General features: G+C 39.3%; 3 protein-coding genes across 3 annotated transcripts; 1 reads left to right on the top strand and 2 right to left on the bottom strand.

Moving 5' to 3' along the window:
• The first annotated feature begins 5196 nt into the window (after positions 1 to 5196).
• Positions 5197 to 5989, top strand: LOC6036000. The gene is made up of 2 exons (XM_001846053.2): positions 5197 to 5338; positions 5397 to 5989. The coding sequence occupies exons 1-2, from the start codon at positions 5326 to 5328 to the stop codon at positions 5918 to 5920; spliced, it is 537 nt and encodes a 178-aa protein (XP_001846105.1). The 5' UTR covers positions 5197 to 5325; the 3' UTR covers positions 5921 to 5989.
• Positions 5990 to 6366: 377 nt separating this feature from the next.
• On the bottom strand, positions 6367 to 7603 carry LOC6035999. Its single transcript, XM_001846052.2, has 2 exons — positions 7444 to 7603; positions 6367 to 7383 (listed from the first exon to the last, which is right to left on the bottom strand). Exons 1-2 carry the CDS (start codon positions 7454 to 7456, stop codon positions 6422 to 6424), a joined length of 975 nt encoding a protein of 324 aa, XP_001846104.1. The 5' UTR covers positions 7457 to 7603; the 3' UTR covers positions 6367 to 6421.
• A 3654-nt stretch (positions 7604 to 11257) lies between these two features.
• Positions 11258 to 12568, bottom strand: LOC6035998. Its single transcript, XM_001846051.2, has 2 exons — positions 12449 to 12568; positions 11258 to 12390 (listed from the first exon to the last, which is right to left on the bottom strand). The coding sequence occupies exons 1-2, from the start codon at positions 12459 to 12461 to the stop codon at positions 11372 to 11374; spliced, it is 1032 nt and encodes a 343-aa protein (XP_001846103.1). The 5' UTR covers positions 12462 to 12568; the 3' UTR covers positions 11258 to 11371.
• Positions 12569 to 12773: the final 205 nt, after the last annotated feature.

Raw genomic sequence — 12773 nt, 5'->3', positions numbered from 1 at the left:
ACTACAGTCATCCAACATATTCAGAACGGTTTCCAGATCGGCCAATGTTCAAAAAATCATAGCAAATCGATGATTGAACTTAATGATTCGCTTTTACCTTCATTTGAAAGCTTTTCTTGCGATCTTTCGAATGCTGTATCGAACATCTGCAAATTTTAACTTTTATATGAAGTTTTTGAAGAATTACTATGACCCTTGAAATCCACAAATTCGGAACACTTTTTTCTTACGAATGTAAACAAACTTTGGATCTCTCCAGGAGTACATATTAATTACCAAATAATGACTTCACACACTGAAACCAATGAAACTCAAGCTAAGTGATGTTTTATACATGGTTTGACAACTTTTTTGTGAAAATATCAGTTAAATTTAGGTGTTCCACAATAGTGGGATGCACAATAATATCCCACAATTATGAAACAGGCCATTTGGAGGCAGTGTTTTGCTGCTCTGGACAAAATAGACTTGGAATGTAGTTTATTGTTCAAAAAGAATTACTTTTACTGGTGAAATAGCAAGATAATGTCCAAATGAAGGTTCTAAAAATAGTAGGGTGGACACAAAAGCTACTTTTGGCATGCTATTGACAAATTATCATAAAAGTGTTCCGAATTTGTGGGTGTTCCGAATATGTGGGATGACTGTACCTAAATTAGTCAATTTCGTTTTGTTCACACACATTGTCTATTTACAAAAGTGACAGGTCATTTTTCGACGCATTCCGCCGAATATTCCAGATGATGATTTTTTGATTTTCTTTTTACCGATCTTTCGTGCGCAATAGAGGAGAGGAAACCCTTTTTCCTTCTGATTTTTTTTTCTCTTGGTGAGCGTTAAAAAAATTTCTTTTGCAAATTTTTGATGAAGCTTCTTCCATCGCTGGTTACAAATTTGAATTGTTGTTGAAAATATTTTCAGATTTGAAGCATTTTCAGCCGAACATTTTTATAGCAAATTTGTAAAATTGTTGATTCTAACTATAGAATAACCTCCCGAGTACGGAATATTAAAAACTTCGTGAACAAAACTGGGCAGATTGTTTGAAAAACTGATTACTTCAAAACAAAACATATTATAGGGTTGCCACTCAAGTCGGAAATTCGCCAAAATCCACAAAAAATCGGGAAAATTTTAAGAATTTAGTTTTTTTTGTCAAAAAGTCGGGAAAAATTTAAGAATTTAATTTTTTTTAGCATGAGCATGAGCATGGTTGACTGCCAATGAGCTGCTACTCCGTTATTGACAGATCAGCTGAAGTTAAACAATGAATCAAAAATGATCAGTGGGAGCCAACCATCCGTTCACTGTTTAACCCCTGAAGACCCCGACTTTATTAGTCAATACCGGCGCCCTCCCAAGAAGCCTGCAGTTCAACGAAAGGGAGGAATGTTAGTCCGATAGTTGAAGTTGCAGACTCATCAAGCACATAGTTTTTCGCTATATACTTGTTGATACCGCTTGAGACCGTTGAATCCACAGCATCTCCTTCAAGCATCACGTGATTATTTTTTTGGGTTAGTGGGATAAGGTATTGGCTTTTCGATGCCTCCCGAGCTACGACGCTATGGGGAGGACTTTCATAACAGACCCGTCGGCGAGCCTTCCGAGCAACGATGCTATGGGAAGGTTTTTAACACACAAAATCACTCACACACAGTTATTTTGCTCCACTATTAACTCAACTATCCAAATTGTCAGTGCGTCTTTCGTTCATTATATAGAATTGGCATTTTCACCGCAAAAAAAAAAAATTAAACCTTATTCGAAAAATTTAAACACAATCCACCCGACGCCGTGCCTTCCGATCAACGATGATATAGGAAGGGCTTTGAAAATCACAAAAGAAATCACTTTTCACTCCGCATATTTTTTACGGCCACGCGCTCCCTTTGCCAATTATGCACTCTGCACTCGAACAGCGACACAAAAGAGACGGAAAATAACACGAAAAAACAGGACTTTTTTTGTCAAAAAGTCGGAAAAACTGGAGAATTTCAAGCATACTTGTTTGTACAACTTTCAAATTAAATTCACTCAATTCTTCTTTAGTAAAATATCTTTTGTTTAAAGCTCCTTTCAATCTAGTTGATTCATGAACATCATGAGCTTATGAATCAACATTTTTATTAGTTTTTGTTTATAAAACAAGAGGTAAAATCTAACTTGAAATATTAACATAGGTAAGAAAATACTAATATAAAAATAGAGCCTAATTTTCGGGATTATGGCTAGCGTAAAGTAATGATTCTGTTTCATTTTGTCGCATTGATTGAATTTATGAAACATGATTCCAACTTGAGTTTGGCAATGGTTTTTGGGGGTAAATATTTTTAATTGTACAGCTAAATTTTATTCATTTTTTCCAAATTATTTTTGTGAGAGTGGCTAAATTACTTGAGATAAAACTTAATTTTCAGTTATCGGGAAACTTAGATATCGAATAAAATTAAATCGTTGTTGTATAATCGTTCGTTCTGAATGAAAAATGAGAAAAGTTTGTTTACGATTTGAAAACATGAAAAAAATATTCAAGGATACTAAAGCCCTATGAAAATTTTAATGTACAACGGTAAAAACACGTTAAAAACAATTTCTAATCACTTTTTTTCATTTTAATTGAAATAAAAAATTATTGACAAGACAAAATTTTTTCGATGGATCAACTATGGTCCCCTTGGAACGAGCTGTCAAGTAGTACCTTTTCTGTCAAGAAGGGTCGGGAAGTTAATTTTTAAAAATTTAATTAAAAATCCATTTTAAATCCTTTGCGGTCATTCAAAGGGTCATTGTACAGTCATCCCACATATTCGGAATACTTCTGTAATAATTTGTCAATAGCAAACAAAATGCACATTTTCTGGTGGCCCTACTTTTTTAAGACCTTTAGTTGGACATTCTCTTGCTATTTCACTTATATAAAAGTAATAATTTTCAAACATAAACTGCATTTCAAGACTATTTTATTTGGAGCAGCAAAACACTGCCTCCAAATTGCCTGTTCCATAATTGTGGGATGTTATTGTGCCTTCCACAATTGTGGAACACCGGAATTTAACTGATATTTTCCCATAAAATGTTATCAGACCATTTAAAAAACAGTACTAAGCTTGAGTTTCATTGGTTTCAGTGTGCAAAGTCATTATTTTGATAAAAAATATATTCTCCTGGACTGGAGAGAACCAAAGTTTGTTTACATCTGTAAGAAAAAAGTGTTCCGAATTTGTGGATTTCATGGTCAATGATTTTCTTTGAAAATTGGTTATAAAACGTAAAACATTACAGTCTGTCAATACATCAATCGAAAGTTCTCAAATAAAGCTTTCACATGAAGGTAAAAGCATATCATTTCGTTCAATTATCGATTTCCTATGATTTTTTGAACGTTGGCCAATCTGAAACTATTCCGAATATGAGGGATGACTGTACTCAGAAAAATAAGCTTTATCGTATCACAAATTTAAGCTTAATTTTAGGACCCAATCGCAAAAAATAAATTCAAAATTTTTTGAATTATTGAAAATATGTTCAAAGAATTTGTCTCTTAAAACATTTCGCTTAAAATAAGTGGTTAAACATTGAATCTTATCAAACTGAATTTAAAATGTTTAAAAATAGATCAGTTAAATACTGACAACTAGATAAACCAACATTAATTCAAAAATACTGTACCAAAATTTATAAAATTAAGTATGGTTGAGAAGTTCCACATAAGCATTTTTCATAGCAAATTATTTAAGCGTTTGAAATCAATCTTGAGATAAGTAAAGCATATTATTTGAGTTTCTGCGAGTCGGGAATTTGAAAGTGGGATTTAAGTGGTCACCCTGCACAAGGGTCCTGATTGCTCAAAATCAACCACTCAATCTGCGAGTACAAATAGCAGGCGACGCGATACTGCCCTGATGAATTCCTACTGTTTGTCACTTTCACACCATTCGCTCCCGAACACTCTCTCTTCTACTCTCCTTCTCTCTCTGATCGGCTCAGTCTCCGAACGGCTCCGGCAGGCCGATTGTCTCCGATCACTCTTAACTGAAAACATTTTTTCTCTGATGCAACGCGTTATACTCATTGATTTGGGTTGCTTAAAATCAATGTTATCAATTAAATTTTGCATTTATTTTGATTTCATAACATTATAGACACCATTCAAAGAAACTTCCACCAAGAAAAAATAAATTGATGGCAAACTGAGGGCGTGAAGAGTATCATTCGCTCATGAATGCTAGCGGGTTGGAATAGGCGACGAATGGATAGGCAATGGGTGAGTGGTTTCTGTTCAATGAATCGAAAATCAGGACCCTTGACCCTGCATATTACTTAAAGTAAGTCCTTTCCGTGTAAATACCTGGAAAATTAAAAAATCAGCAGAACATGTTTTTTTTAACAATTCTTGTCTATTTATTACATCAATATAAAAACATTCAGGAAACCCCTTAGTAGTTCATATTCTGTTATTGCCAGGAGGTCGGTTTTTTTTCATTGGAACACCCAGATTATAATAACACAAACTAATAACGGAGATTTGTTCGAAAAATAACTCATTCTGTTATTAAAAAAAATACAGGAAAGTCCAATAATATATAAACAATTAAACATCCCGAAAACTCAATTTGTTTAAAATTTGAATATTTGCCCGACTCGAATAAAGTACTACATAATTTCGAATTCTAAATAAAAATAGCAAATATTGGAGATTGCTTACAAGCTTCGCTCCGTATTCGTTTTTTTTTCATTTAACAAAAAGCAGACAAGCTATCCGAAGTGACAAATACTTTTTAAGCAAATAAAACTACATAACATTCATTCTTACTCGATAAATGATGATCAATTGTCTACGTTTTGAAAAACGATTTTTATGTTCCATCCATTTCTTATTTTTTTCGAATTCGTCTCTCTTAAAAAGATCCTGGACCAGATCGTAACCTGCAACTTTGCCGAAGATTCCAAAACGATCAGAAAATCCTTCCTCTAGAAGCAGAATACTTTTGCATTGACAGCTTTAAAATTTGTATGTTGAAACGTGATCATCAATTTTAATTCTATCAGCAAAAATCACAATGTGATAAAAAAGGTTGCTCCTTATTTACCTAAGAAAAACGCCGAGAATCTCCCACCTGTATGTGTTCCAAACCAGGAGAGAGTGACTTCCTCTGAGCATGTGAGAGAGGTGTTTGTTCTTTCCACCGTCAGTCTCTCTGCATTAGCCAAAACAGACAGAGGTAAAGCAGAAACACTATCAAACAAACGGCACAAAACATTAGTCATTCGCCGAAAAAACGCGAGAACGCGTCATTTCTTCCCGTTTTTATCTGTCACAAAATGGTCCAGTACGGTAAATCATCCCAATCAAAGTAGTCCCAACTCTAATCCACGTGTTCTCCCCTGGTCAGCTTCGCTGTACGACGACCAGTACCGGTACCGGGCGGAACGGCCCTACAACCACGACAAATGGAAGTTCCTCCGGCGCTGGGACAAACTGAACGGGATGACGTGGATCGAGGCCTCGAAGGGAGCGGTTCCGCCGGGGGCGGTCGTCGCCGGCCACCAGGACGGCCACACGCTGTACGTGGGCCGGGCCGAGTGTATGAGCTCGGTGGCCATCGGAGTGGTCAACCCGCACAGAAAGGCTTGCTACGTGCCCTGGGGCGGCAAGTCCCACAAGCGGGAAACGTACGAAGTCCTGTGCACGCCGGGCCAGTTTGTCCCGATCGATTGCTGCACGACACTGCTCAAGGGAACGCCCGGTGGGATTTCGGAGCAGGGCGAACCGCTTTACATTGGCCGCACAAGCCATCAGGGAGCCCTGATTGGGGGCAAAATTCAGAGGTCCTACTTTTTCTGCTATCTGCCGTACAAGAACAGGGAAGTGGAGCGGCTTGTGTTTGAGAGTGAGATATACATCAAATCAAGCTAAGTTGAGGGGAGGGAGGAGGTGGTCGATGGGTGCTCTTGTAATAAATTTATGACTGCTTCGAAAACAAAAGGTTTGTTTTAATTTCAATAGCAGGTGATCAAGCGCGAATGTGCCAAAATCAAATCGTTGCCATTTTTTTTTATTTGGAAAAACACGTTTTGCTTCGTTAGTTCGCATGCAGTTTCAAGGTTATTGTTGAGATGAAGTGATGCATGCGTGCCTAAGATATTGAACATGAGTCACCAGTTTTACATGACGTCACATGAGTACGATGTCTACATCACATAAATTTGGTGAGAATTTTAAAGTAAGTGCTTTTCAATCTCGGAAGATATTTCCACTCATTTTTATAACATCCGAATTTGTGTAAACGTAATATGAATAAAGCTAACAACAATACCGAATAAGAGAATGGCCATGATAAAGAAGCTAGAAGGTAGTCAAAATTCGCTAATCCTTGAAGATTTTTTTTATTGTCGTTTTAAATAATAAATAAAAAAGTTATAAGTCCAAAACCAGTATCTCGTACTCGCTATACTTCAGTTCTCCACCAAACATGGGAACGTAGCACACCTTGTGCGATGGTTGCACCTTCCCAACGAGCATCTTCATCCCAACCTGAACCCGACCTATGAACAGAGGTTCACCAAAGTCGGAGAATCCACCCTGAACGGCACCCACCGGGATGTGGTCATCCTTGGTCGGTACGAATCTACCCCGACAGTTGTACAGATACTGGAACCGGGACTTGCTGTGCGCTTCCGAGCCCCACGTCACGTGGCATTGCAGCTTAACAAGGTCCACCGTTCCCGGAAGCAACGAATTCCTATGTCGAGCTCGACCAACGTGACACGACTCGAACTCGGACGCATCCTGAGGCATGCTCAGCACGTTGTTCACCCAAAAGTGTTCATCCTGAAGTGGTTCGCCAACCCCTACAAACACCTCGTACTCCGGATATGCCATCTCTTTTCCTCTGTACCCAATGTAGCACACTCCATGGGACCGCTGAACCTTTCCGCTCACCCACCCCCCATCGCACCACACCCGGCCAATAAACAGCGGCTCCCCTTGCTCCGAAATCCCGGCCGTGGTCGCCCTCAGCAATCCCTCCGTACTGTCCGGCGTAACCCGAACAAACTCCCCCTCCGTACACAGCACCTCGTAGACCTTCTTCAGATGTTCATCGCCACCCCACGGAATACAGCAAGCCTTCTTCTCCGGGTCCACCCGGCCCGGTGTCACGGAACCCACGTGAAACGCCCGTCCTAGATAGCAACCCTCGCCGGTCTTGACGGCATTCGGTGGAACTTCACCATCACTTGCCCAAATCCATCGCAGGCCCGAGTTGTGATCGCGTCGCTGAAGTATGCGTTGACGTGCCGTCCGGTCCAGCGGGACATCCGCACCGATGTGACCGAGGCCGGCCAGGAATTGCACCTGGTACAGCACCGGTGGGGAAACTGGAACGTTGCGGGGTTCGATTAGAACAGGACGAGTTGAAGATCGCAGATCGTACTTACTTGTGTTAACCATATCTGAGCATTCTTTTATGTGGCAGAAATTTAGAGCGATACACCTTCTTCACTTTCTGTCGTGGCGATTAGCTGTATATAACACAGAGATCTACGGAAATAGCTCGTGAGGTGCCGTTCGAGACAGTGGTGTGAGGCAGGGTGTCGACTTTGGATCTCGTGGAATAATGTTATGCTTTTCGGAACTTATTTACTGTCATTTTTTATTAGCGCAGAGCAAAATTTTTAAGATTTTTAGGTAAATATTATTTTAGTACAAGTCGTATTTTTGGATCACAGATAAAAAGAGGCCTAAAAATGAAATAATGTTTTTTTTTTTTGCAATTCCGTCGTGAAACTAGGGGAACTATACCCTTTCTCAGCCTATTTCTATTATCGGCCTATCAGCACTTTGATCATGAATTACAGCTTATATAAAGTGTTTTTGACTGTTCCAAAGTAATAAATAGCTCAAATAAAAGTGAGCAAGCAACTCTCCATTGTTGAAACATCTGAAAATGTTGATTAAATAGCAGAAATGGCAAGAGTGATGAGAATTGGTCGAACGGCTTAGTGTGATTAAAATGGGTATATTTCCCCTACTTACTTTTCCTGTCATTCTTGAACGACGAAATAGCCTACTTTTCTGTACCAAAAATAACAGAATCGAATAGCAACACTTTTCAAATTAAATGCTGAAAAGTTCTACTTTTCAGCACTGAAATGGGTGCTGAAAAGTTGAACTTTTCAGCACTTGTTTCGAAAAGTAACACTTTTCAACATTTGATAAACGATTTATTGACAAAATACATGAAAATTTGACATAAAATTTCACTCAGTGTGTGTTTTTTGGAATTGCAAAAAATGTTGTATGGAACTCTTTGCAAAACTTGATTTTTTTAGCACTCTTCGTATTTATCCAACTCGGTGAACCTCGTTGGATAAATGTACGACTCGTGCTGAAAAAATCCTCTTTTTGCAACTTTTTGCATTAACTACTATTGATATAAATTTAAGGATATTTTTTGTTAGCATATAAAGCATTTTTTTGATACTTTGATATGCTTGAAATTTAAACTTTACGCAATAGTGGCTGGGCGATGTAATGTTTGTTTAGTTCAATTTATTTAAATGCGATGACGCACTGCAAACTTGGCTAGAAGAGTGCTAGGCATAAACTAACCATGGCATTCTTTCGGATACGACAAAAAAGTAATCAATTCTTTAAAACATGAGGCATTCTTTGGTGGTTTATCCGGAGTTCATGCAAAAATTTCGAAAATCGAAACAAGATTTTTGTCATTGTTGAATTTTTGGTTGTAACCCCTAAAAATCCAAAATGGCGGCCAATATTGAAAAATTCATTTTGTTATTTAATAGCCAATCAACTATTTAAATTTGATTAAAATGGGGTCGCAGAACTCGAATTTGATGTTTAAAACAATAAAAAGAAAAAAAAAACGATTTCTTTTGCTCGTAATTCGATTATCCGAAGTTCCATACAAACCTTCGGATAATCGAGGGTTCGGATAACCGAGTTGGACTGTAACTCGGGACTCCAGCAACCAAATTCAACCGAACTTCAGGACAATGCACATAATGGTCAACCAAACAAAACGGGTTTGTTATTGTTTACAGTGCGTGCTTTCGGTTTTGTTTATTCAAGGTCAAACATTAAAACGCGTTTTTCTTGGAACGTCAAAAAGCGACGTACGACAAGTTAGCACGACGGCGTCGAATTATAGTGGTTTGACAATTTTAAATTCAAGATGGTGGACATAATAACGGCGAAGAAATATCACTGAAACGATGGTTTCACACCAACTCTATATTTGTATGCTGAAATGACATATTTGAAAAGAATTTTTTAATTAGTCAGTGTGAGTGTTTCATTCTTTCAATCATTTAATCATTTTCTGGGTAATTCTCCGCCAACTCACACAGCAGTTGCCCCGACCCCTCTTCGATTTGCGTGAAACTTTGTCCTAAGGGGTAACTTTTGTCCCTGATCACGAATCCGAGGTCCGTTTTTTGATATCTCGTGACGGAGGGCGGTACGACCCTTCCATTTTGAACATGCGAAAAAGAGGTGTTTTCAAAAATTTGCAGCCTGAAACGGTGATGAGATAGAAATCTGGTGTCAAAGGGACTTTTATGTAAAATTAGACGCCCAATTTGATGGCGTACTCAGAATTCGAAAAACGTATTTTCATCGAAAAAACACTAAAAAGTTTTAAAATTCTCCCATTTTCCGTTACTCGACTGTAAAAATTTTGGAACATGTCATTTTATGGGAAATTTAATGTACTTTTCGAATCTACATTGTCCCAGAAGGGTCATTTTTCATTTAGAACAAAATTTTTCATTTTAAAATTTCGTGTTTTCTAACTTTGCAGGGTTATTTTTTAGAGTGTAACAATGTTCTACAAAGTTGTAGAACAGACAATTACAAAAATTTTGATATATAGACATAAGGGGTTTGCTTATAAACATCACGAGTTATCGCGATTTTACGAAAAAAAGTTTTGAAAAAGTTGGTCGTCATCGATCATGGCCGTTCATGGTCACTCGCGACAGACACGGACGACGAAACAAAGAGAAACGCAAAAAGTAACTTTTTCAAAACTTTTTTTCGTAAAATCGCGATAACTTGTGATGTTTATAAGCAAACCCCTTATGTCTATATATCAAAATTTTTGTAATTGTCTGCTCTACAACTTTGTAGAACATTGTTACACTCTAAAAAATAACCTTGCAAAGTTAGAAAAAACACGAAATTTTAAAATGAAAAATTTTGTTCTAAATGAAAAAATGACCCTTCTGGGACAATGTAGATTCGAAAAGTACATTAAATTTCCCATAAAATGACATGTTCCAAAATTTTACAGTCGAGTAACGGAAAATGGGAGAATTTTTAAACTTTTAGTGTTTTTTCGATGAAAAATACGTTTTTTCGGAATTCTGAGTACGCCATCAAATCGGGCGTCTAATTTTACATAAAAGTCCCTTTGACACCAGATTTCTATCTCATCACCGTTTCAGGCTGCAAATTTTGAAAACACCTCTTTTTCGCATGTTCAAAATGGATGGGGTCGTACCGCCCTCCGTCACGAGATATCAAAAACGGACCTCGGATTCGTGATCAGGGACAAAAGTTACCCCTTAGGACAAAGTTTCACGCAAATCGAAGAGGGGTCGGGGCAACTTTTCCCGATTTCGTGTGAGTTGGTAGAGAATTACCCTTCTATAATCTGTTTTTTTTAAATATAAGATTATTCAAACATACCTTCTGTGAGGTTTTGAAAAATCAAACATTTTGCAGAAATTGATAAACAAAATCTCTCGTCTGCTTGCAAATATTTGGCTTTCTTTGCGAGTTTGGAAAACTGTTTAACACAAAAAAGTGCGAGTATGTTTAGACTATGGTAACAAGTCTAATAGCTCCTTAACTGAATTTCAATAGAGTTATATACGTGCGCATGTATTGTGTGTTTGTAAACGAAGGGTTTTTAGGTTAAAATTTGTACCTGCCAGCAAAAACAAATGGTAAGCTAGTGTGCGATCGGGCTTAGATAGCTCTATGAAATTCAAAGTATTCTTTATCTTCAGCTTGTCTGGCTTTAACTCAAATTGATCCCAGACAAAATGTTTTGTCGACACCCTGGTCATATCTCACTCACACTATCCAACTTGACCTTGTTTCTACATTCATTCGTTTTGTTTACATCGCCCTTTTCTAACTGCAAGCCGTGCATCGCAAAATACAACCAACTTTCTCTAAATTGCACATTTCTTCTCCCCATAGAAAGAAACACATTTCACAACTGTTTGTAAATATGAATAAGTTTAATCTTCAATGCAATACAGTACAATGCTTGATAACAGATCTTTCAACACTTAGAATCTTTACAGTCTTACTTATTCAGTTTCAACCACTCTAGATTCCATCTTGCACAAATATCTCGTAATGCTTGTGTGCCACTTCTTTCCCGTTGATCGGAATGTAGCACACTTTGTGCGAGGGTTGAAGCTTCCCCACGAGCCAATGTCCCTTAACCTGAACGCGTCCGACGAACAGCGGTTCGCCTTCGTACTCGGACCATCCGCCGAGAATCGCCCCGACCGGCACCTGGCCCTCCTGGGACGCCACAAACCTGCCCCGACAGTTGCATAGAAATTCGAACGCCGGCTTACGATGTTCACTTCCGCCCCAGGCGATGTGACACCGGTTCGTGACCCGGCTGATTTGACCGGGTGTGCACGAACCTCGATGGCTCGCGTGGCCAATGTAGAGCGGACCGTGCTCGTTCGAGCCTCCGATGGTGGCGTTTGCGGGAACGCTGAACTCTTCCGTTGACCGCCAGTAGTGGCCGACGGTTCCGGGTTCCGGCGGAACCGCTATGAATACTTGGTACTCGGGACGGGCCACTTCCTTGCCTCCGTACGGGATGTAACACATTCCCAGAGATCCGTGGGATCGCTGAACCTTACCGGCTATCCAGTTGCCCTTGTACTTGGCCCGTCCGATGAAAATCGGCTCGCCACTTTCGGAGATTCCTCCGGAAGTGGCCCTCAGCAGGGCGTCCGCATCGGTCTGAGTTACCTGGACAAAACTACCCTCCGAGCACAGCACCTCGTAGATCTTAATCAAGTGCTCGTTACCTCCCCAAGCTATGCAACAGGCCTTCCGATCGGGGACAATCATCCCAGGCGTCACCGATCCCTGGAAGTGAGCGCGACCGATGTACGTCCGACTACCGGTAGGGCCGGTTGTGCGTAAGGCATTTGCCGGAACCTGCCCGTTGCTAGCCCAAACCCAACGGAGACCAAACTGGCGGTCGCGGCGGTTTAGAACCTGCAATCGCGTCTGCCGGTTCAAGTGCGGTTCATCGTCTGGAACCCACAGGCCGTGCCAGCCCCAGTTCTGTTCAACGTTGTTATTCGGCGAGGCGGAAACTAGAACCAAATAAGCTTGTATTAAATTGTAAAGCAGAAATTATATTAAATTACAAACCTAGATTAACCATTTTGCAGTGTGGAAATGCTGATGACTAATTTTCGCATCTAAAACAGACCCGCTAACGAACTTGAGAGACGATGTTAGTCAGTTGACTGATTCTCTTCGACTGTTATGTTTGTGTTGTCTGCTTGTTGGCGAGAGAGGAAAGTTTTCAAACAACCTACCCTTATCTTTTCCTCTCTGTTTATACAGGAAACTCTCGATTTTCAAATAGATCGACAAAGTCGACAGAGAGTTTATGGGTTCGATTCCCAACTAATCCCAACGTGAAAGTTAAGAACACATAAATTTAAAATGATGAATATGAACGAAAAGTTGC

Source organism: Culex quinquefasciatus, chromosome 2, assembly GCF_015732765.1.
Source record: "Culex quinquefasciatus strain JHB chromosome 2, VPISU_Cqui_1.0_pri_paternal, whole genome shotgun sequence".
NCBI lineage: Eukaryota > Metazoa > Arthropoda > Insecta > Diptera > Culicidae > Culex > Culex quinquefasciatus.
The sequence above is the reverse complement of the archived record's forward strand: the minus strand, read 5'-3'. Positions and strand labels throughout refer to the sequence as shown.